We start from the raw sequence: 24,924 nt of genomic DNA, 5'->3' as shown, positions 1-24,924 counted from the left end.
CCCTTGCCTACCTTACTATTCCAAACTCTCCAAACCTGATCCTAGCCTGTCTGACCTTGCTTGAACTCTGCCTGTACCGACCCGGCCTGTCTGACACACTGTTCTGTTTGGTTCCTCCTGAGTTGTGGCCTTCCTTCTAAAATGCTTGATAAACAATCGTGCCCCTTTGCTCATCCAGAACTCTTGCTAGGCTCCTCTCTTATTAAGACCTGGCGGCATCCAATTAGTGGAGGGCTCCTCCAGAAGTGAAAGGCAGCTGCTACAGACGGAAGCAGAGTCGAGACCAGGGAGTCTAGCACTTGTTCTGGATTTAGGGTGCCAATTGTGACAGGGCGTAGAAGAACCCCCTTAAAGAACATACATGTTAATACATTTATTACATAATTTTGCTCTTTGGGTCAGTGTTTAAACTGCTACCAAGTCATTATTTTTCCTTTTACAGCACATTTATCTATTTCAGTGTTTAATTTCTTTAGTCTAACCACTGAGTTTTAAAAAGCCTGGTATTTTCCAGGAGACATAAATATTATGCAGCTTAATTAGTTGATTAGCAAATGTATTTTCACACTCTCTGTATAAAAGTTAAATATTATGCTGCATCAGGATTAAGTGCATGTCTGCAAATTACATTAACCCATACTTTATATGAATGTGTAATGATTATTAGAAGGCTTAATTAAGCATAATGAGTCATGGTCTATTACATTCTTACACTGGAGAAAAAAGTAAAAAACCCTAAGGAATTTGCATGTAATCATTAAGAGCTAGGTCCCTTCAGAGCTGCAGATAAATACATATAGTGGGTATGATTTCCCAGGCCTTGGGGCCTATATACTGTAAATAGGTGAAATCAGGGCTGTAACTAGGGGTAGGCACAAGAGATACATGCCTAGAGCACAATAGTGTGGGGACGCTGTGCATGTACCATTTCTGCCTGCTAGTTTAGGATCTGCAGGATCGCAAATGCCACCATTTTAATAGATTCCTATGCCCTCCGAGTGTTCCAAGTGATGCACAGGCTCACGCACGGGAGGAGGCAGGGATATGCACTGACTGCCTGGGGCGTCAAGTTAACTTGACCCTGCACTGAGGGAAACAAATGTTATGTTTAAGGAAATGTATTCCATAAGAATACTATACATCTGTGTAATATGTATATTTTAATAGTCCAAAGCAACACTGTGGATGAAAGTGCTACTTGCAGTGCTTTTTGTCCTACTGGTAGTGACCGCCCTCAATGTGCTTGTTGCTGTATGAATCATTTTCAAGAAGCAGTAGAATGATCCAAAGACTAATCAGCATTCACAGAGTAGCTCTTGCAATAAAGTGCCAATGATTTCATATAATGTATGTGTGCTGATACAAGAGATGACATGACATTAAAATTCTTATTGCTAGCAAGGAAACTGCATACATTTGTTGTACTTGTTTTAAGAAAGTTTGCATTAATATTACGGTAATCAATAATTGAAGGTATATTATTCGTCACATTTTAATTTTCATTGCCCCTAGTTGAAGCATTTTGTACCTTAAGCCACTTCCTTGCTTCCTTGTTTGCATCAGGTAACCAAGCAATATCATGAATTCTGCTGAAATGCCCTTTGTTACTATGGGCATGCTTCAAATAAAACATGGCTGACATAAACCTATAAAATGAGTGACAGAGATACATGTTGGGAGCTGGTGGAAGTGACAGCAGGCAAGCACAAGGAAGGTTAAATGTTTAGTTGGGTCAAGGAGCAAATCAATCCTCCCTAACAATATAAAGTGACAAAAAAGACTTCCTTTTAAATACATTTATTCAACTCAATAGAAACATTTCTCATAGGCTCAGGTTATAATTTTATAGGAACATTACATTTCACTGATTTTCTTTGCCTATTGTAGTTACTTAGCTACAGTATTTGTGGTTGTCCATATATGAATAAGAATGTAATGTCAGCATCCAATAAAGTCACTAAGCAAGTGAAGTAGACCAGAGCTCATCCTGTGCCATTACTTATTTACATAATGATTACAAAGTAAAGATGCTGAATAAAAGATCAGCAACAAAACTGAATAGGAATGAGTAGCCCCAAAGAATTTAGCATTTATTCTTGATGCAGACACCTCCGACATAGGAGTGAAATCTTTTTTTTATTTCAAGGTCCTGTTCATCCTTAAGCCTTATTCACACTAAAGTGTTCCTGTGTTGAGAGGAACTTTGACATTGGAGCTGTGGAACTGTGAGCTGGGAAAATTGTATGCATTTAAGTATACTGTACACATCTTTGTTCTGAGGATTACAGCATGTATACTCCCCCATCCTGGGTTGGTAAGTAGTGATGGGCGAATGTATACGTCAGGCGTGAATTTGCTGCGAATACCCGTGATTCACCGCCGGCGAATAAATTTGCGAAACTGCTGCGAAAATTCACAGACGAGGACACTGGCATTTTCACCAGCATAAAAAAACTGACGCCAGTGCCGTTTCACAAATTTTTCGCCATTTCACTAATTTTTCGTGGGAACCAAAATGCGCCAAATTCGCCCATTACTATTGGTAAGCTTTCATATAGCACTGCTTTATAAAACGATATGATACACATGCATACTGTAAATGAAACCACTCAACATCATGATTCTAAACTGCAGAAAAGTTTGCTCTTATTCAGCCCTGGTTACAGAACTATGTGGCAAAACATCAGGCATAAAGCGTTCTGTTTTCTTTTAACCTTATGACAGGAGAATGCATAAACAGAATACATGTTGAATAATCTGCTATTTAGACAATATGGAGATTTCAGCAAACCCTTAAAAAAGCAATCATGGAAAAAAAACATGATGGAGTTTTGTAGGCAAAAAACTTGCCAACTTGAACTTGACAAGATGCTGTGGAAGTTTTTTTATCTGAGATCAGGTTTTTTGTCCTGACAAAGAAGGAATTCATGTTATTCCTGCCTGCAGTCATAACACTGCATTTGGGGCAACTACAATGATCCTCTTTAGTTGGGGCCGGGGGTCCAATTGGCAGCCTTGTTATTATGACTAATATTATGCACAAGAACACATATAAAAATGAAGTTGGGGAGTTTTAAGTTGGCACCAAATACTGACAAAGTTACTACAGCTAAAAGGCATCCAAAATGCACAATCAGCATGTTTTTATACACCACACATTTTTTTTACCCTTAATTCCAGAAAAAGTAAATTTCTGGCTCTTAGCATCAAAATGATTTTTGTAGGCACACACATTTATTCATGAAGGCTTCTTTGGAGGACCTTCGGAGCTGGTGGTGGTAGCTTCAGGGTGTCAAAGGACACACTTGTGCATAATTCGTAATATGGTGAGATGAAAGCAGTGTGCAGAGCACAAATATATGTAAGTGCAAGAAACAGGCTTCCCTATTCATCCTAATGAATGGGATTGTTTTTCTTCAATGACTGTTGCCATTTTGAGACAGTTCATAATATTGATTTACTTTACGCTATAAAATAAGACCATAAAAACTATAAAACCACTGCGCAACATAGACATAGGTCTCTGCGTCTGCTTACCTACATCTCATGTGTGGGATATGCTATGAGACATAAAGAAATCTTTGAATCTTTCTAGTAAGCTATAGAAAACAATAAGCAAGAATAATTTAATTAATTAATTAATATTTGAATGCAAACAACGAATTGATTACAAGACCGTTGAAAACACTAGTCCTTTTGTTAATGGTTACAAATCTCAATATGCAATGTGACTTTCTTTTTTTGGTATTAAACTTCAGACTATACAAACTATACTAATTAAACTTCAGACTATACAAACTATAGTACTTTTTTGTGTTTAATGCCTTGAAACTTAAAAAAGTCAGTTCTGTAACCAGTTAATTGTACTCGTTATGGAGAATATTGGCAGAGCATGATGGGGAAGGTATAAGATTTGTTCTTCAGCTCTGCAATATTTGAAAATTTTGAATCATCTCCACAGAACAGATGCTTCACGTTTTCCACTTAAGTTGTCTGTTCTGATGTACTACCTACATCACATATTCATTTTCGCATCACTGAGCACTTTGAGAAATCTGACTTTCATAAAAGAAAACCACACAAAGGCACAGAAGGGCCATGAATGCCCATAGGGTATGATTTTTGCAAAGGAAGACGTGCAGCTCAAATTTGTCATGCAAGGAAATAATGTAACCCTTTATCTACTTACCTCACAAATTACAGTAATTCCAGTAAAAAAAAACAACAAACCTTTATAAATCAAGACAATGTTGATTGGGAAGCATGCTCTTTGGCAGGATTTTATCCAGTCTAATTGGTTAGCAGAGTCGGCTTCTCTCCTTGCTTCAAGTTGGACAGTTTTATATGTACACATGCTCAAGAGGAGGTAGCCTTAAAAAATTCTGGTTTATTGCGAAGTTTCTGCTCTTACACTTGAGCCTTCATCAGGCTCGAGTGTAAGAGCCGAAATGTCGAAATAAACCAGTTTTTCGTTTTGCACTAAATAAGTGCTCTGTGTGCGGTTCTTTTACAGATCGGTTTATGTAATTATTTAACCAGCACCATGGCGGTTGTTTTTCTATAAGAGTGCCCCAGTTTTACTAAAGCTATGTATATATAAACAGATCCTTGAAAAAGGTAACAATCACATTTACACTACCAACAGAGTGTGCTGATCCTGCTTCTACATATATTCAACATATTGATCGTGCACCTCTGGCTTCATCTATATTGGAGTGCGAGCAATATGGGACATTTTATGTATATATACGTATATTTATTTATATATATATATATATATATATATATATATATATATATATATATGTATATATATATATATATATATATATATATATATATGCTTAAGGAATAAAATAAAAACAAGGAATGGCCTATATTTTGAATTACAAATGGGCAGAACATAAATCACTTAAGAGAGAAACAATTTTCATGGCTCTCCAGAGCCACATAATTAAGCCATCTGTTTGATTAGTGCATTAAGTAAGCCTCTCAATATTGTAAATGTATGAAAACAGAAGCCACATATTTCTAGCTGGTTAACAAATGCATTGTCAACACACAACTGATTACAAGCTTATAATTACAGCATTCAGTCTGCTTTCATTCATTACATTTCATGGCATGAAGAAGCTACTGGGATATAGATAGAGATGGTGTTTCTAAAATATTCAGAGCAGTACCTCCCAAAATGATATGCTTTCATGATTTCCAAAAAGAAGTAAATGTGTGTGAATTTGTATCTCTTAGAATTGCATGGGTAGGTACAGATGTTTCATTACTCATCTAAAGTGAAAAGGACATTATACCCCCTTTTTCAGGGTATACTGTCAATAAATATATTGGTTCAATAAATGGGGCTTGTGCTGAACATACTTCTATGTCATCTGTCTAATCTTTTAATTGGGAGATATCTGTTTTTGTGTTATTTCTTGTTGTAAACAGGGCAAACTATATTCTATTTTCATAAACGATTTCCTGTTCCCAAAGTATAAAGTTAAACTAATTATAAACTCATTATAAGTTCATGTTGGTTTTTTGGCATCACATGATAAAGTGCAAATCTGTGAAACAGCACTTCACAAGGAAGCTCAGGGAAAGACAAAGGAAGACAATGATAGGAATATAGTGTAGCACATTATATCCAATCTGGTCACCTCTTTATGTGGGTGATTAACTTTTTATGAGACCCACTCCAGCATTCACCATAATTTCTAAGGGGCCACCATCAGTTCAAGGTGGGTACTCACAAACTTTAGAGAATCCTGTTAACCTTGGTATACGAAATCCAATCCGGATATGCTATGAGAGATGTGCTTCATATAGTGTAGAAACCTTTTTTAATAAATAATCATAGGTTAAAAGTTACACTCACATAACTTTTAACCTATGATTATTTATTAAAAAAACGTTTTTGTTCCAAGTGTCTTGGAAAAGTAAAGCAAAAAGTGCAGAGTGTAATTTTAACATTAGACAATTCGATTAAAAAATGAAGGTTCAGTACAGAACCTGCTTTATTGTCTTACTACTGTATATTTGAATAATCTGGTGAATGATACTGTACATTCTACTTGTCTGCTTATCCAGGTAACTTTTTCTTAGCATGCTGGGTGATAAAAGAATGCTTTCTACTATGTGTAATCACTGTTATGGCAAAGCTGTGCAAAGTGAATAGGTTACCAATAATTAACTTGTACACTCTTGTGGACCAGTGGGGTAAACAGGGTACAGTGGTGTGAGGGATTTCCGGGTCAGGCGTTTACCTATGATTGGTCATAATTAGAACTGGCTTTAAGGTGAATTGTAATATATGACTATATGGTGATTTGAATGGTTTATTAAGACAATAGTTTGTCAACAACAAACAACTATATATATTGTCTGAAAGTGACATTAAAAGAGTATGGCTAGATGTGCCTATGGTCCCAGTGGTTCTTTAAACAGAAGCAGAATTAATTCTAATACATAGCACTACTGAGGACGATGCATTCAAAATCCATCATTGTAATTCCAGTAGAAATATTAAATAGTTTTCCTAAGAATCCTCCGGAATGATTGTCAAGAGAGTGCCAGGTATCCACGTGTGGAGTTTGTGGCTTTATATCTTGTGAAAGTGATGTATCTCATGGGATGTATTCATTAAAAGATGGCAAAAGGAAACATAGTTATGGTAAAGGAAGGTACCTGAAGATGCAAAGTGAAATCTGTGGACATATTCAGTATAAAAGGGAAAATTGCATTCAGTAGACATCTGCATTTTGACCACTGTTGAACACACCCAAGATTGTGCCCATAAAGTTCCAGTTAATTAAGAAAACCTAAATAAATATGATAACATATTATACTTACTTATCGCCACTGCTTTCATTTGCTTCTGGTATCACACTGTTGTGGTTGTCAACACAAAAGCAGCTATTTTACTGTAGAATCATGGGGAAGGTAAGTCAAATAATGCAGGCATTCTTGAGCCAGTAGGTGCAGGTGGGAGTTCTGTGCAGGGACACATTTTCCCAGGACAAAAGCCGTGAAATGGGGCATGGACCTGGGAAATAGGGACTAGTACGAACCTTGTAGTGGGTTGTTTGTCCATCAGTGCTTTAAACGTACCCTGCTTTCTTGAGGAATCGCCTTTTGCCTTTCATTATTCCATCTGCTCTTTGTAATACACTGGAGTAGTATGTGGATTCACATATCACTGAGTGTAGACCAGCCTTTAACAGTGCCCCCTAAATGTTTCTGGACTATAATAACCATAATAAGTAAGGAGTATTCCTACACAGTTAAAAAATCTCATAAAACACAACACTTCAAATGTTAATGGTGCAGTGTTGTTCCGTCTTTGAACTTTTCTCAAGCCCCTTAATTGCACTATGCACAAAATACCTTCCAGTAAGTAACAGAGCTGACAATGCACAGGAAGCTAGACTTAGTAATCAGAGACAGCTTTGACATTCCAAGAATCAAATTGACTCTCTGGGACAAAAAATGACAATATAAATAGATAATACAATAAAAAGCTATTTTTTAATACAAAGGTAAAAAGGATGTTGCACTGCCAATTTATGAATGCCAGTTTCTGGTGTGTTCCAGGAAACCTCTTAGGTTAAGAAATGTCAGTGAGAAGAGTCAGACCTTTTGTATAATGTTCTCTGAAATGCAGAGAATCACATCACTGTCTGAGAATAGACAAGTAAACCTGAAATGGACTGACAGAACTAGACTTTAGTATAGCACCTCTCTGGACTATTAGGCAATGTATGTCTAAAACGCTGCTTGTAAAGAGCTAATTCTTACACTCTCCTGCTCTGCAAATTTCTTGAAGACTCTTGAATTTTTCCACCTTCTGATGCCTATTAATCAAATCACCTGAATGAACACCCATGGTGTTAAAAAACATTATGTTTTGTAACACAACAACCATTTTAGAAGAATGGCACCACTTGTAAATGTCACCTGGACAATAGATAAGTTATATAAACTGTATTACAATGTGCCACATTTCTCCAATAACATGTAATAACCTAAAGTATAAATGCTAACAGGAGCAGGTTTCGAAAATATATTTTAAGGAATTTATATTCTTTGTACATGATCACCAAGTGTACAATTTTTAATTGAACAAGTAAAGCCATTATTTTATCACATAATAATAAAGGCAGTGTATTTTAAATGAATGTCGCATCCCTGATCAACAACATCTGGTGCATTTGCTGCCATCTACTGTTGTTAGAGAGCTTTGGTTAAACCTAATTAAAGTTAAAGCATCACTTTTGCTTTAGCGTCATCTGCTTTCCCATTTACCAATAAAACTAAAAGTGAGCGTATACCCCCAATTTTCTCCTAGTTTACTGCGGAATAGTGGACTTACTTTGCACCTATGCTGGACTGCTTTAGGCATTTTCTTGGATTTGTTACATATGTATTGGGATAGCATTGTATGCAAATAAAAAATTATATGACTCTACCAAAAACAGCACCTTCTGTATCAGGACTGCTTGGGACCTGGGGTTTCCCAGTTAAGGGATCTTTCTGTAATTTGGATGTCTATATTTTAAAAAGATTAAAAAATTCATTAAATTTGAAATGAACTCAGTAAGATTGTTTCACCTCTGACATGAATCAATTGTATATTAACTGGGATCAGGTACAAAGTACAGGTATGGTATCTGTCCAGAATGCTAGGGACCTAGGTTTTCTGGATAACGGATTTTTCTGTAATTTGGATCTTCATAAATTAAGTCTACTAGAAAATCAATTAAACATTAAATAAGCCAGCTATACTGGATTTGCTTACAGTAAGGATTAATTATATCTTAGTTTGGATCAAGTACAAGGTACTGTTTTATAATTACAGAGAAAAAGGAAATCATTTTTAAAAATTTGGATAATTTAGATAAAATGGAGTCTATGGGATACGGCTTGCTAGATAATGGGTTTCCAGATAACAGATCCTATACCTGTACTACTGTATTATTACAGAGAAAAGGGGAATCATTTTTTAAAAATGCTAATTAATTAAAATGGAATCTGTAGCAGATAACTCCATAATTTGAAGCTTTCTGGATAATGGATCCCATACCTGTATTTTTTTCTACTTACTGCATTGGAGAACTAGGTATATGTATATTTAACCTGCTAAATGCGCAGAAGGTTGATTTAAAAAATTGTGTTACCTTTTATTTATATAGCACCAACATATTCCACAGACTTTTGCAGATACTATACACCATTCACATAATTTTTTTAATACTATGCATTACTATTGTGACCTCACCAAATATCTTCTGCAGCCTTTCCCCAGAGAGAGAGGAAACCAGAAAAAGAAACATTTTGGAAAAGAGTGTCTGCATGAAAGACTGTCTTGACACTAACTAAGCCTCTGATATTCAGAAAGCAGAAGAGGTACGGTGGTACGGTGGTCTAACACAGCAGTTTAGGCTGTAACCAACCACTAAACATGAGCTTGGGTGTCCTTAAAAAACAAATGTGTCTGTGCAATTGGTGCACATGTTTTGTGTGGTTGCTGCACATTACTCATACATCTGATTTTCCTAGTGCACGTGTGCAAAAAAAGCCATATATTTTCCCACTGTCCCTGCAAAATTAAACTAAGCCAAATGAAAAGTCCAGAAAATCAATGTACCTGCACAGGAAAAGCAGTGAATATGCACTTGCAGAGACAAGAAGACAGGTGATAGGAGTCTTAATAGGCAGTTAGTAAATTGATATCCTGTAAATGATTGTGAAAAATAGAGCAATGAACTCTACAAGAAGCTTCATGTTACCTCTCATATTCAGTACCACAGCCTTAGCCAATAATAGTGGCATACCTCCTTTTAGAAGAGACCTAGGGCGAGAGTAGAAGCAGGACGCAGATGGTATAATGTAACTGTTTCTGTTGGGTTTTATATATAAGTACCTAATATATATTTTTACATTTTGTTTCAGTTTCTCAGATGTCATTTGTTTCTTTTCACTTATGAGTGAAAATAAGTGGAGAATAAAGGCAGAATCTGAGCATTGTATAACTACACAACCACATTTGATAAATGTGTGATGTTACTGTCACCATCTGGACTCACATTGTGGAGTTCCTAACAGATATCCATTTGTTTTCTAACTCCCAAAATAAATTCCCTTATGCAAACTGAAAATTCAGGTTATAATGAAAAAGTAACTTACAACTAAAAAATGATACTTGAGCTGGGGCCTGTTAATAGTTAAATCTACTCTCTCCAAAAAAGGACAAATAGTATGGGGTTTACATTCTGTTGCATATTAACATTTTTACTCATTTACTAATAAAGCACAAAACTGCATGAATATCATTTCCACTTAAATATTATTCCAAAAAGTTACTAGCCTGGTGAGGTGTAATGTTCCGGGATACCAAATGAGTTGTATACTATAAAACATTTTAAACTCACATTGATGCAAGAAAAATGCAATTCAATTGTATCAAGACAGACACATACAAAATTGTGGGTAATAAAACAACCCTACAAACACTATCATTTTTAATTCCTATGATGTTTTGAAAACATAGACAGAGAAGTCTGCAACAATTTTGAATATTTTGGTTGCCTGAAAAATTAGAAAAATTCACATTTTAGAAAGCACTGGATATATAAAGAAAGGTAAAAAAAATATTATTGTCATGCTTTCCACACTATAATGTAGACTGAGGGAAACACTCAATATTAAAGCCTGTAAAGGGGTTAAAATAAAGAATTTATTTTTATAATGTAAATCGTTTAGCTATGCTGTATTGCAGTCAGCAGGTGGCGTCAGGTCCACCTGAGAGCCTATATAAGATAGGGCCTCCTTCCTCTTTTGTCCTGGAAGATCTAGCAGCAGCAGCAGACCGAAGTAGCCAGACCCTTAGGAAGGTTGGCACCCTTAGGGCTAGCTAGTGGATAGCAGTGGCAAGTGAGTTCACTTTAGGAGTGAAACTTAGAGATTTCTAGCGAGCACAGACAGCCTGTTGTCCCAACAAGGAGCAATGGTTTGGGCTAGAGCCTTAAAGTGGACCTGTCACCCACAAACAAAAATCTGTATAATAAAAGTCCTTTTCAAATTAAACATGAAATCCAATTTCTATTTATTATTAAAGCATTCATAGCTGTTGTAAGCTCATTTAAACATCTCAGCTGTCAATCAAATATTGTCTGCCCCTCCTGGGCATAGAGGCGGGGCAGACAATTACTTTTACGTTCCATTCAGCACTTCCTAGAAATCGCGGCTCTCCCCACATTCACGCATTATCTTCACAGTTTAATTGTGTAGCCAGGGCATGGGGATGGACATCATGTCCCCCCATTCTAGTGCACAAACAAGATTTTGAGATGATGCAAGGCTTTTCTTAATAACAGTGTCCACAAAATAGCTCCTGCATGTTTCCTATAATTATGAATTCCCAGACTGGAGGAAACAAATAATTTATATAGTGTAATTAAAGTTCATTTTGCTTGACTGGTGTGATAAAATAGGATTATGAATATTTATTTTGGATGACGTGTCCCCTCTAAGTCATTGTGCACCAGAGTTAGGGATTTGAGCATTCAAGTATAGGCTAGTGGAGAGTCTATGGAAGAAGCTTGGGCATTGAATGTGAGGTACACAGCAGAGAATTGGGGGTGAGATTTCCTTAGCAAAAGGAGGTCCCTATACAGATAATGACACTCCTGCCAGAGCATCCTACAGGACAAGTGCCCTGGAGGCTTCAGAAGGGAGACCACAAATTTTTTTTATAAAATATGGAAAAATTAGGGTATGTTAAATGGAGGCGTAGAACTCTAGAGGGAATAACAGTAAACCGCTGGCTAGTAATTGTGCCAAGAAAGTAGTAAAGACCAAGTTCTGTCCTGGCAAACAAGGGGCGTGGATTACTAACAAAATGGCAATGCTATACACTATACAGTTACTACTTTATACATTTATAGAAAAGCTGTTGTCTTATTGACAGCCACGATTGGTCTTGTTACAAGCCTGTATTAGAGGCCTGCTGCTATAATTGGCAAGTATAGATTAGTATGAGCCTAACATTACCACTTTTTGTTTTTTTAACTGATTATTTATACTGTTTAAAGGTGCTGTTATCAAATTACAAATGTTTACTCATAATCTGAAAATATATTAATCAACATAGCCTGTATTCAACAACTAGATGTTGCATGTCAGTTCAAAAACCTGAGAAGAATCAGCATAACTACTGTTAGTAGAATATACAATGTGTAAATAAAGGAACCAAAGTTCCACAGATTTCAGTTCCTATTCTTAGAACAGGGCAGATCTGCTGTCCCTGAATCTGGAGCCTGCAGCACCACCTCAATTTTGTCCAATATGGAACCCTCCTTACTCTTTTGCTTGTCTGCTAATCTGTACCCAAGTGGTGCATGCACACACACAGAGGCATGGGGCTAAACACACACTCTTTTTCATTTTTGTAGTCTTTTTTAGCACTTTTATTGCATTTTCTGTTCTGCAGTTGTTTTTATTTGACTTTAATTTGCATACTGGTTATCAAACTGTTAAGACCCCAGGCATTCATATCCATGATTTTTTACCATTGTATGTAGATACAATATATATCAAGAGACTTCATGCAGTAAAAGTACAATTCCATTGTAACAGCTTTCATCAATCAAAAATGCATAATAGTGTATCAAGATATAGAGCAAATACACCTTGTGCATCTAAATGAAGCAAGTCCAGCAGAGGCAAGTGTCCCAATAATATTAATATTTTGTGTAATCTGTGAATCTGCATTGGATCTCATCTTGAAGCTGCACTAGAAAAAATGTGAAGAAATGTACAGTATATTCTAGATGAAGTTTGCTTAGGGTTTATATTCCACAATCCTTGGTGGTGATTCTAAATATTGATTTGCAGCTTTAGTACTAAAGAAAACAGAAACTGAAAATGTCAAAACAAATACATTGCTGTAGATCATTACAAAGTCCTTTAAACCCACTGTCAAAATTATCTACTGGGATTCTAAAAGTTTGCTAAACATCATAATGCAACAGGAAAAGAAACACAAACTGTTAACTAGCAACTTCTTATTGATCATATTTCTAACAAGCTTAAAACCTTTGGCACACAGGGCATTTTGATCGCAGCGATTGTCGCATCAAGCAAAGCACCCTCTGCTTACCACTGCTCAGTTCCTATTGACATTATCAGGTTGAATTGCACCTACATTTATTCCATAAAACATGCCAGTATAGTTTTTTGGCTTTGATCAGAGGGGCTAGAAATCAGAACACCCTGGGGGGTAATTTAATGACATTCCAGACACAGGTGCAAGAGCACCAATGGTCCTTAGTGGTCTTTTAAAAAGTACTATCCAGGGTCTGGCTGTGCTCTGCTCCTTACACTAGGTAAAAAAAATCCAGTTAAAATTGCAGATGTAGCTACAGAGGGTGCCAAAAAACCCTATCCTTACCATCTACTATAGGGCAAGCCTGTGCACTAGCGCATGTGAATGACACACTGATTAAATGGGTCGGTGACAAGAGGGGGAATACCTTCATGTCTTCCCTGCCCACGTCTGATCCTTTGCATTATTTTTAAAGCTTTCTCTATTCTCATTCTTTTCTTTCTTATTTCTGTTTTGATTTCTGTTTTGGTTTGTTGGCTCTTGACATGTTACGATATCTTTATAACTGTTATCAATCAATGTAGAGTCCTGCAAGTGTCCGTTTTTTTTAAACCCTTAGCTGACCAGTACCCCCAACCTTCAACTTGAACCCCCAACCAGCAATTTGACATGCATGTTCCTGCTACCCATCATTCCGGCGCTGCATCTTCACAAACAAATTAAAAACTGGAAAAACCACAAGGAAGGGTGGGAGGGATCAAGAGTGCACCTTTGTTGGGTACCCATCCGGGTTACCCATGGACTGCTTGCGTGGCCAAGGAATTGGGGACTTTTTGCCGAAACACTTGAGTATTCCTTGGGTACTCTTTCCAATTTCTAATCTAAAAATACAATAAAACAGTTTGATACAAAACTGACATTTAGGAAATTTAAGCTGATCTATGAACAATACACTTTCTTGTAACTACTATGGATATAATAAATGTGCAGTGATGATTAAAAAAAATCTAGACATGTCAAGGTAAGTTTATAAAGCGTTTCCTGAGCGTTAAATTAGTCTGTAGGTGATTAAAGATGAATGAATGATGTGCCTATCAAACTGCCTCGAGAGTAAGAAAAAAATCAACTTTGTCTACCCCATAGAAGTCATTTTTTAAAGCTGGCTGTGGCAATTTAATTGCTAGAACTGGATGGACATGAAACATATTTCAAGTTACAGTAACAATATGCCTGGATTCACAATAATTTATGGATCTGTCCCTGTATTTAGTCTTAAATCTTATAACGGCTATTTATAACCAGTTTCTATCTGTTTTCACAAAACATTTTAATTTACTCCTAAATATTTAATATTGATATCGACCTTTTTTCTTCTTTCTTAAAGGAAAACTATACCCCCAAAATGACCTTTTTTCTTCTTTCTTAAAGGAAAACTATACCCCCAAAATGAATACTTAAGCAACAGATAGTTTACATCATATTAAGTGGCATATGAAAGAATCTTACCAAACTGGTATATATCTTTAAGTGAATATTACGCTCTTACATCTCTTACCTTGAACCACCATTTTGTGATGGTCTGTGTGTTGCCTCCGAGATCACCTGACCAGAAATACTACAAATCTAACTGTAACAGGAAGAAGTGTGGAAGCAAAAGACTCATGTGGCTCATGTGACCTAACAAGTATGGTTTTTTTAGTATGTTTGTGTGCACCTTGGATCGTACGATCCCAAGGGGCGGTACTTATTTTTTAAAACAGCAATTTTCTATTTATGATACCCAATGGTGCATACTACTAAAAAAGTATATTATCATGAAAATGGTTTATTTACATGATGTAGGGTTTTACATATGAGCTGTTTTATGCAAAATATTTTTGCAGACAGCAACATTGTTTGTGGGGTATAGTTTTCCTTTTAGACACAATGAAACCATGACTCACTACCTGAATTCAATGTAATGATTTGTATTTTAGGTTTTAAAACCAGTTTTTAAAATACAATGTGGTGCACTCTAATGAAATACCATAGATGCATTGGTGCTCAATATATAATAAACAGAAAAGAAAAGGTTTGGAAAAATGTAGGACTTCACAGTCAATATCAATGACAAGGACTTCCCCCCTCTCTCTCTAATTGTCAAGGCTACTTAATAGACAGAGCAATTATGTGGAAATGCAAGGAGTGACTTTGGACACAATTCGTGCAACGACTACGTCCATCTTAGAGGAAACACTATGGTAGTCTTCCACAGATATTGTTCTTTCTGGGGATTTTTTTTAAACAAGGCTTCAGTTGTTAGTCTAATATTTTTTCCCTGCCCAGCTGCAAAAAGGACCACCAAACAGTTTCCCATTATATTAGGAAATATAGCAGAATTACTATGCTGCCTTTGCATTTCTGTACTTGTGCATAAAATATCTTCTAGAACATATTTAACCATCAGATAACATTCATCACTCTCCAAAGAATTTATGATGTTTATTGTTATCCTTAATATAATTATGGGACCAATTACGAATGTGAATTATACATGTTTGTATCATCTACTGTGTCTTAATTTAGGCCCATGTGGTTTATGTCATTGAATTAACTGCTTCTGGAAGTATGTAATGTACTTATTATTTGAAACAGACAGAAAACAGACTTAAGTATAAACAATTTTCTTACAATTCATGAGCAGCTCATTTGAAAACAAGCCCTCTACATCATGCAAAACAGCCGGAGTAGGGTCACTGACAGCTGGAAAGAAAATTCTTTGTGTTTTATAGAATTCATTTTAGCATCTCACTATATGGCATGTTTGGTTTTACTGGTCAAATATCTGACTGATTCTGCAACAGTAATTTCTACATGCTATGGTACTTTGTGAATCATATAACACAAAGAAAAATAATAAAATAATTATTTTAACAATGATAGATAAAATGTGTTTTATAATACCTTATATATACATTAGAAATTCCTGTAATTCTGTACTGTAAAATGCTTAGTGCAAAGACTTAATCTGGATGTAGGAGGTTGAAATGTCAGAGCATAGTACAATAGTACAATGTTATATTTGTTTCGGGAACATGTGTTCAACAGCTAAGGCTGAAAAGGGATAGGATCTGCTGACAAGGAATTTAGTGATGAAAAATGGGTCTGTTTTGACAGTGGGAGGAAAGAGATAAAATAGCTTTACTGGAGAGGATTGTATCAGTACTGAATCCAAGTTTATCTGTGATCTGCATGGGCAATAAAATATAGCAGGAATGACCTTCTAAAAGTCTGCTGTTAATGGTTTGTTTCATAGTGATGTGGTGGCAATATCTTAAGGATGGGGAAAAGAAATCACAGTCTCATAACATAAAATCCAGCAATTAGGAACAGTTACTCATGAAATATTATGAAATACTATATTTAATTGGCAGTGCCATTAGATTAATGATTGCAGCTGTCTGATTCTTTGGCATGGGATACAGCACTGCATGTGTGTAAATGCGCTGGCATGCACCTTTGGATAGCGGGGCCTCAAATAGAAGAAGAAAAAGGTATACTTCCTTGCAAACTTATTAACTAGTGGAAAAAACTAAAATTGTCTTTCTTGGCAAAGATTGTTTCCTGACTGAAAAGGAATAAAAAAAAATCTTCCAAGCAACAATGAAATGTATGAAAAAGTGACAATATTATAGTGGATGATTGGAACGAACCCTAAGCATCATGTGATGTGGTGCCCTTTATCTTCTTGGAATGTTTGGCTGAATAGTATCCACACCACAACATAGGATTTGCAGTGTACACTTTATAAGCAAATAAACTGAAGATTCCTGTGGTGTTTATACAAATGGCCTGTAGATGTCACTGTGCTCATACTTATACTGTGCATACTTCCTGGTAGCTTAAAAGTGAAAGCTTACTGTTGTGTAATGGCTGCTTGAGTGCCTGCTAATAAAGCACTGTTATACTCTCCTCATCCTTGCCTACCCAAAATAAAATCATTCCCATGACAACACTTTAGTACAGTCACCAGTACAGCTGACTCCCCAATAACAAATGTGAAACATGGTGAATTTGGTTTCCCAGGCCTACTTTTGCTGCCTCTTGCTTTATGGCAGGAAAGCTGAACTTTCACAGACTGTCAGTCCAGGGTGAGCCTTGCATACAAGAAGCCAGGCCCTATTTATCCTAGCCCCTCTTCCACTCTGTCCCTATCTGGGTGAGGCATCACCAGGACACTGGTCCTTTCCTCACTCCGTGTTGAAGCTTCAAATACTTAACTAAGTAAACCTACTACTAACTATCACCACTTACAATGATCTCCATGAATCTAACATATCATTATCTAGTCCAGCTAATTACTCTGTGGTGGCAGACCTCATGCACTATTACTTCTCATCAGCCAGAAGTGGTACCCTCTCTCTCTCTCTCTCTCTCTCTCTCTCTCTCTCTCTCTCTCATAACTTCTACTGGACTAGAAATTGCAGTATTTACATGACATGGCATATGCTATTCCTTAATATTCCCCCTGTTAACAAAACATTGTTCTCTCTGTTAACTGACTAGACCACTCTCATACCTAACCCCTTTCACACACATGGGTCTACATAAAGCAGCTAGGGATCAAAGGAGCTAAAAGAGTACAGGCATAACTAGGGGTCCACATGCCCTGTTGCAAGACTAGACTTCTGCCACCAATGAGAAGATGTGCAGTTGGCTTTTGCTTAACTTTGGGTGTCAATGCTTGCAGGTGGTGACTCAAAAGGTGTTAATTTTATAAACATGCTATCCTTACTGGGTTTTTCATATTGTCAGAGCAATATATATATATATATATATATATATATATATATATATATATATATATATATATATATATATATATATATTATAAAGGCAGCATGGTGGCTGAGTGAGCAGCACTTCTGCCTTGCAGCACTGGGGTCCTAAGTTAGTTAGTTAATGTTCTCCCTAGGTCTGCATCGGTTTCCTCACACTTCAAAAACATACAGGCATACATACAGGTTGACTTCTGCTAATAATAAAAACAAAAGAAAACTGATGAAAAAAAATTATGTATATTTTTTAAGTAATTGTATGTACAACCTCTGTTTTGTCTAGATTGGGACCTTTCCCAATATAAATTTAAATATATATATAAAAAATACGAACCTGCAACCAAAATAACTGCACCACAAGCCATATTGTAACATGCATTCTTTATATAATATGGGGATGGCAGTAATATGCTATCACTTTAAAAACATTAGGGTTCATTTAAATCCATGAAAGCAGTGAACATAGAGTTGCATTCTGGTTGCATTCACATTTCAATATAAATCAGATGAAATTGTGGTGGAAGTTTCCCAAGTCTGGCTGCCACGATTTTTGGTGTATGAAGTAAGAGTGAAGCTGCACCCAATTTTTTTAGAAACAAGTGTACTGCACCTATTGTCACAGGGTACTGAGGAAATCCTGGAGCTACTGCCTGGTAGTGGGGGCTGCAAGATTTGGAATGAGAGGCAGGAATGCGCAGCGCAGAGACTCGAGAGCAACTATACAAAACTGTGTAGAGAGACATTTGATGTAAGCATTTTTAATGAATAGAAATTTACACACAACTGACTGCAGATAAATTTTGGCGAATGCAACATATGGGACATAAATAAGACTTATTGTCTCTTTTTCTGGTTGACGTATAAATATAATTAAACTTTTTCCCTTTTATTCCACTTTTTTTTTTTTTATAAATGAATGTCACCTTCATGCATAAATCAAAGTGTTTTCTGGAAAGCTTGGGACATTTTCCAAATATAGAAGGTAATCAGTAAGTAAGGACTATGTGTTCCTGTCTATTTGTTGGATGAGAATGACTACGCATGCACTCAAAAAAGACTGCAATTTTCTTCTGAAGGTTAAAGAACATCTTTATTCCTCTGTGGAATGTTAGATTTTCTAGCTGTCTGTAAGTGATCAAGGATTGTTCTTTAACAGTTTATATTCCATCTATTGTAAAGTAACTGAATACGGGTAGGAATGAGGGATTAAAACTCATTAACATAGAGGGAGACTAGATTAAAGATGTAATAATCCTAAAACTAATCTAACTGGCTAAATTGCTGGTGCCATCATCTCAATATGTGTTTCAATTTAATTCCTATAAGCAGGTCAAGACTTCAAAAAGAAATAGTTTGCTTACTAATATATACACATTTACAAATTATATCAGTCCAGTATGTTATAATGTATAAATATATGTGGATAACTTTTTCTTTTAAATTGTAAACTCTTTTAAGCAGGGCCTTCATTATCTCTCATATAAGTTATCCGGTTGTATTTTTGTATGTACTAATGCAAAGCAACAATATTGTCTGCTTCAAAGTATTGTGTCTGTGTCTGCCAATAATTCACATCAGTGCTGATGAATATGTTGGCACTCCATAAATACATGTTAATAATGATGTGGATATGAAAGATGTGGATATGCATGGCCTGTGGGACAAATAGAGGTACAATATGCAGAGTAGAAAAATAGGGGTTGGCAGCTGACCCTCTCGCCACCACTTAATATAACTTTCCCAATTCTCTGGTGGTCAAGAATCAGCACAAAAGCCTATTTGTGGTAATCCCTGATAAAGTGTTGGAAAAAAGGACAGTGAGAAGGCAGAGATGGTGCTAACAACCCTGCTTCATTAGTCTGCATTTTATTAATAGGTTAGACAAACAAGTCAGCATTTCGGGTTATTGTGTGGTGCAGTTAAGGAGGCAGGTAAAGAGAGGTCTCTCCTGAGGGAGGGGGCCTAAAGTGGTAAGGGTCAAAACACAAGAGACTGCAATCTATGTGGTTGGATGACTCACATACAGTACATGTAGCACTATTATGATAGTATAAGGCCTAAAGGGAGTTAACCCTTGATTTTGCAAAAAGATACAAGGAGGGCATTCTGAGAAATGAAAAGGCACTTTTATTCAGTAAGCCATTATGGTCTCCATACCTTACACGTTTCAGTCATTGGCCCTTAGTCATAAGTACCTGAATGCTAGCTGCAGAAGAGCAGCAAAATGCTCAGTGAGTGTGAAAGTGAGAAATCAAGAGGTACGAGGCCTGAGAGGCTTGTTTTAACCCTTTATATGCCATTCTAGTGTACAGCATGGGCCACAAAAGGGATTGTCACTCAGGACTGGGTCTTATGTTTGTAGTAAAATGATTACCAAAAATATTGTTGTGTTAAAAGATGGAAATTGGAAATAATTATTTAGAAGGTATATTATTTATGCAGCAACTGAAGGGTCAAGTCAACTAGGCTGTCTGAGATACAATAATATGAGCAGTCAGGCAAACATATCATAAAACATTAGGAAATCATTCAATACAGCCTTTAACAAAGGATATGAGCAAAGCGCAATAGTCTCACCCAAACAGGTCTGCTTAAAGAATTTGGATCCTTTCTAAGAGTCAGGGCACACAGGCAGATTGGGGGAGATGAGTTGCCCAGCAACAAATCTCCTCTTCTTTGGGGTGACTAATCTCCCCAAACTGCCTCCCCTGCCTTCCCGTCGGCTAAAATGTAACTCGGAGCAATTCGTTTTCCGAAGTCACCTGAAGTTTCCTTGTGAGGCAACTTCTGGTGACTTTGAAAAAACAAATTGCTCCGAGTGCCATCCCACTGGCGATTTATATTTTAGCTGGCGGGAGGCAGTTCAGGGAGATTAGTCGCCCCGAAGAAGAAATTTGTCGCCAGGCGAATAATCTTCCCGAATCTGCCTGTGTGCCCTGACCCTAAAAAGAAGCACCCTACTTATCATTGAGGCTTCTATGCTGGGTTGCCAGCCGTCTAACTGTGTACAACCAGGTCACTAACCCACTAACATCCTGTTGGAGCTTTGGATTGCTCAGCACCTAGACTGGCACTAAGTGGGTGATCACCCACTCCTATAACACAAGATGGTTAATCCTAGCTAAGAACTAAGGAAGTGTCCCTCTGGGGGGTCTTACCCTATATACAGGGCAATGATTGATTCTTTCTCAATAGCTGCCCTATAGATCACAAGAGGATGTACAACCCTCTTCTTATCCTTGGATACCTTGGAAGACATCATTCTTTCCCCAGATACATGGAATGTCAGTCTTTTAAAGGGGTAGTTCACAACTTGTAGACATGTATGATGTAGACATTGATATTCTGAGACAATTTTCAATTTGCCTTCATTTTTTATTTATTGTGATTTTTCAGTTATTTAGTTTTTTTTTGCTCAGCAGCTCTCCAGCAAAGACTGCAATATGAATATGAAATGTATTAAAATGAAAGTTAAGTAATAAAGAGCAACAATAACATTTTAGCCTCACAGTTTTTTTGGCTGCTGGGGTCACTGGCCCCATTTGAAAAGAGTTGCAAGAAATAGGACATTATATAGCATACTAAAACTTTAAGCTGAACTGCACCTTTAAACTGTCCACAGATGTGTATTTTTTATACATGAACTAGTAATACAGCAATACCTACTGATAAGGGTTCAAATAGCTAATTAAACAATCAAGCATTCCAGTTTAGTTGTTTTCAGATTGTTCATTAGAAATGATGACTTTTTGCAATTTCTTTCCATTTTCTATTTGTGATCATTTTTCTAATATTGAAGTATAAAGTTTCATTTTACACCTTTTAAAGCAGCTCTGGGAAGGGGGTCTCCGACTTTTTCACTGTTCTAAATTGATACATTTAGTTGATGGATTTTTTTATCTTTGTCCCTGCTGAGCTTCATTAATGGCCACGGCTGATAAATGTATCAACTCATGTAGCCACTAAATGTATCCAATTGTAACAGTTCAGAATCTGCTCCTGGATCACTGAGTTGCCAGACCGACACCAGAGACGCGAACAATAACCTTTAAACTTAAATTTTGGAAAAACAATAAAAAATGGAAGCAGTTGAAAAACAAAGGCAAAGGCAGTTCGGGGAGATTGTCGCCCAGAAGAAGAGGCGATTAGTAGCCAGGCGACTAAATCTACCGAATCTGCTCATGTGGACTGACCCTAAATGTCTCTATCCAGGCTCACACAAGGCATATGTTCTTTGATCTCTATAGGTTACCTGAAATAAATTTAATCCAATAAGTCAAAGCAGAGGTCTGACCTAGGTCAGTAAAATAATAATTAGAGAAAACAAGGAGAAAGTACCCCTCTTGACCTATTCTACTGTCGCTTCGCAAGTTATACTCCTCTATTCGTGCCTAATAATTGGGAAATAGAAGCTTTCCATTTGGTTTTAAAACGGCATTATACCTTATTGGTTTTTTAACGTGTAATTTCGGTCCTGTGATGGATGTGTAAGGGTGGAGTTTAGGTGCCGCTTGCTCAGTTCCACTTCATTCCTTCTACAACCTTTTCTATTTGTTCCAAGGGACCATTGATTTTTGAGGTTAAGATAGATCTTGACAGCTTAGGGCTAGTTTAAAACTCGAGACCACAGTCACGGTCACCCTGCCTCCATCTTTGTGGTGTCCCAGATCTATAAATTAGCAGGCAGTAGTTTTTCAGACAAATCCACCATTCTTCATTTTATTTTCTCTTCTTTTAATCCGAGCAAGTGGTTGTTTAATTCATTCCGTCAAATCCAGATTTTTAAAACTCCTTTTTAAAATCAATTATTGGAATTAATTTGGGAATCAAATTCATGCAATATTTATTGCACAGCACTTTAGTTTTTGTAGCATTATTTAATTATTTAAATCATGAACCTGTAATAAATGGGTGCTTTATTGGATCTAAGTTATGAATTTTAAATCCTATCTCTGATTAATCACTCTGAAGGAATGAATTGACATACTTGCACTGCACTTTACTTGTTTAAAATTTTCAATAAGCACTTGCACTTTGTACACCCAGGTGGTTGATCAATTTGTGATATTCTGCAACCAATTATTTCCCAATTATTAGGCACGGATAGAGGAGTATCATTTGCAAAGCGCCTGTAGAATATGACAAATGGGGTACTTTCTCCTTCTTGTTTTCTCTTCTTTGATCTCTTTGCTACTCTATGGCCCAGCTATCCAATAGTTTTCCATTCCTGTTGTGCCTCCCCATTTTAATTCTAAACTATTGGAGCCACAGGGGGCTATTTACCGTGCCCTAGACAACGATTTACTCAAGAGAAACAGTGTCAAACAAAGCAAAGATGTGATAGGAACAATAGATATTCCTAGGGGTTGCCACTTCCCCACCACACCCCATAAATCCAGATATATTCTCAACTACGTCCCCATCCCACCATTTACTACCACAACGATTATTTTGTTTCACTTTTAATGAGCTTCGGGGAGGAGCTTTGGTGATGCGGCCTCTACACGGGTAACGTTTCTCCCAATTCGTGATGTCACCAGTGACGAAGACGGAAGTGAAATTGTTCCTGCTGATGCAGAAATGGAGGTAAGAGCTGGGGGTTCTGTGATCAGAGATAGAACAGAAGTACATTGTTGATGTAGAACTCGCTTGTGCGCTCTCTGTTACATCACTAACGCTTTTAATGTGACAAGCCGCTAGTGAGCAGGGGGTGGGATTAGTGTTCATATCAATACGCTCATTCTTACATATGTGACTTGTAGCAGTGAGGTGTTTTTACAATCCGGTCCCTACAATGGAATGCTCCACAACGCTTCCTGTCTTCCCTTTATGAATATTTTTTTTGAGTCCCCTAATCTGGAGTGTACGATGGTTGAATCGGCTGTCCAGTTGTAGGTGTTGGTGCAAGCAGTGACTGTCTCTCAGCAGGTATATCCTGAACATCCGGAACTACCGCTTTGTTTGCTGTATCTAGCTCAGGGGCGATAACTGCCCTTGTGACTGACACTTTACATACATGCATTAAAGGGCACACAAACCTAAATCATACACATTTACCACAGAGAAAGGAAACTCAATTCTGAACAACTTCCCCAATAACTACATATATATTCATTAAAAATGTGTTAACGTTATTCAAAAATGTAATTGCTTTTGAAAAACTATTTTGCTGTCCCTCTCCGCTGGTTCTGTCTCTTGAAATCGGATCTCTTCCAAGTCTTCCGGCTAATGCTATTTTTTTCAGGAGTCAGCACCACAGTGATAGAGAATAGAAAGCAGTGTTGGACTGGGAAGCTAGGGGCCCACCAGAAAACCTTAGACCGTGGGCCAAACTATTATTCCTCCTCACTTAACCTCTTTATTCTCCTAGTCTTTTATATCTACTATATTCTTTCATTATTAAGCATGTTCCCCATAAAGAAATAGGGAATGACCATGAAATAGACCAAATGTTTTGAAGCAAGAGGCCCACTAACACCTGGTCCCACCCGGAGTTTTTCTACTATCCCTGTGTGCCAGTCCGACACTGATATTTTCAACCACAATTAATTTTACAATTATAGTGGTGTTATATCTCCGTAGCGAAATTGTAACTTGATATATAGAAACCCAGTGAATAGTGAGTGCCGTTTGATCCCATATATATATATATATATATATATATATATATATATATATATATATATATATATATATATATAGTGAAATAAAGAAGCTTGCACTCACAGGACTTATCAAAATCAAAAAAGGTGTTTATTTGGATCAAAAACGACTAACGTTTCGGCTCACACTCAAGCCTTTCTCAAAGTGAACTTACAAACACTCACCAACCATTTAAACCCTAGAATGGCGGGAAACAGTACATAGTGACGTCACAGTGACGTGTGTGGGGGATTTTCCATAAGTGAACAAGGTAAACAAATCAAAAATGCAACAAACAAAGAATAAACAGATCAAAGATAACAAAATAAGTTATAGTAACATCATGTCAAAGTTGCAACCAAT

The 24,924-nt window shown here is 36.8% G+C and overlaps 1 protein-coding gene across 1 annotated transcript in view; it reads left to right on the top strand.

Annotated features, from left to right (window-relative positions):
* Positions 1 to 23,350: 23,350 nt before the first annotated feature.
* gcc2.S (GRIP and coiled-coil domain containing 2 S homeolog) overlaps positions 23,351 to 24,924 on the top strand; it is a 46,661-nt gene continuing 45,087 nt past the window's right edge. Inside the window, exon 1 of the mRNA XM_018249750.2 lies at positions 23,351 to 23,505. Coding sequence (XP_018105239.1) covers positions 23,500 to 23,505 — 6 coding nt within the window. The 5' untranslated portion in view covers positions 23,351 to 23,499. The remainder of the gene's footprint in view (positions 23,506 to 24,924) is intronic.

The sequence above is a fragment of the Xenopus laevis genome, chromosome 2S (genome assembly GCF_017654675.1).
Source record: "Xenopus laevis strain J_2021 chromosome 2S, Xenopus_laevis_v10.1, whole genome shotgun sequence".
Classification (NCBI taxonomy): Eukaryota; Metazoa; Chordata; class Amphibia; order Anura; family Pipidae; genus Xenopus; species Xenopus laevis.
This window is presented reverse-complemented; position numbering and strand designations above follow the sequence as displayed.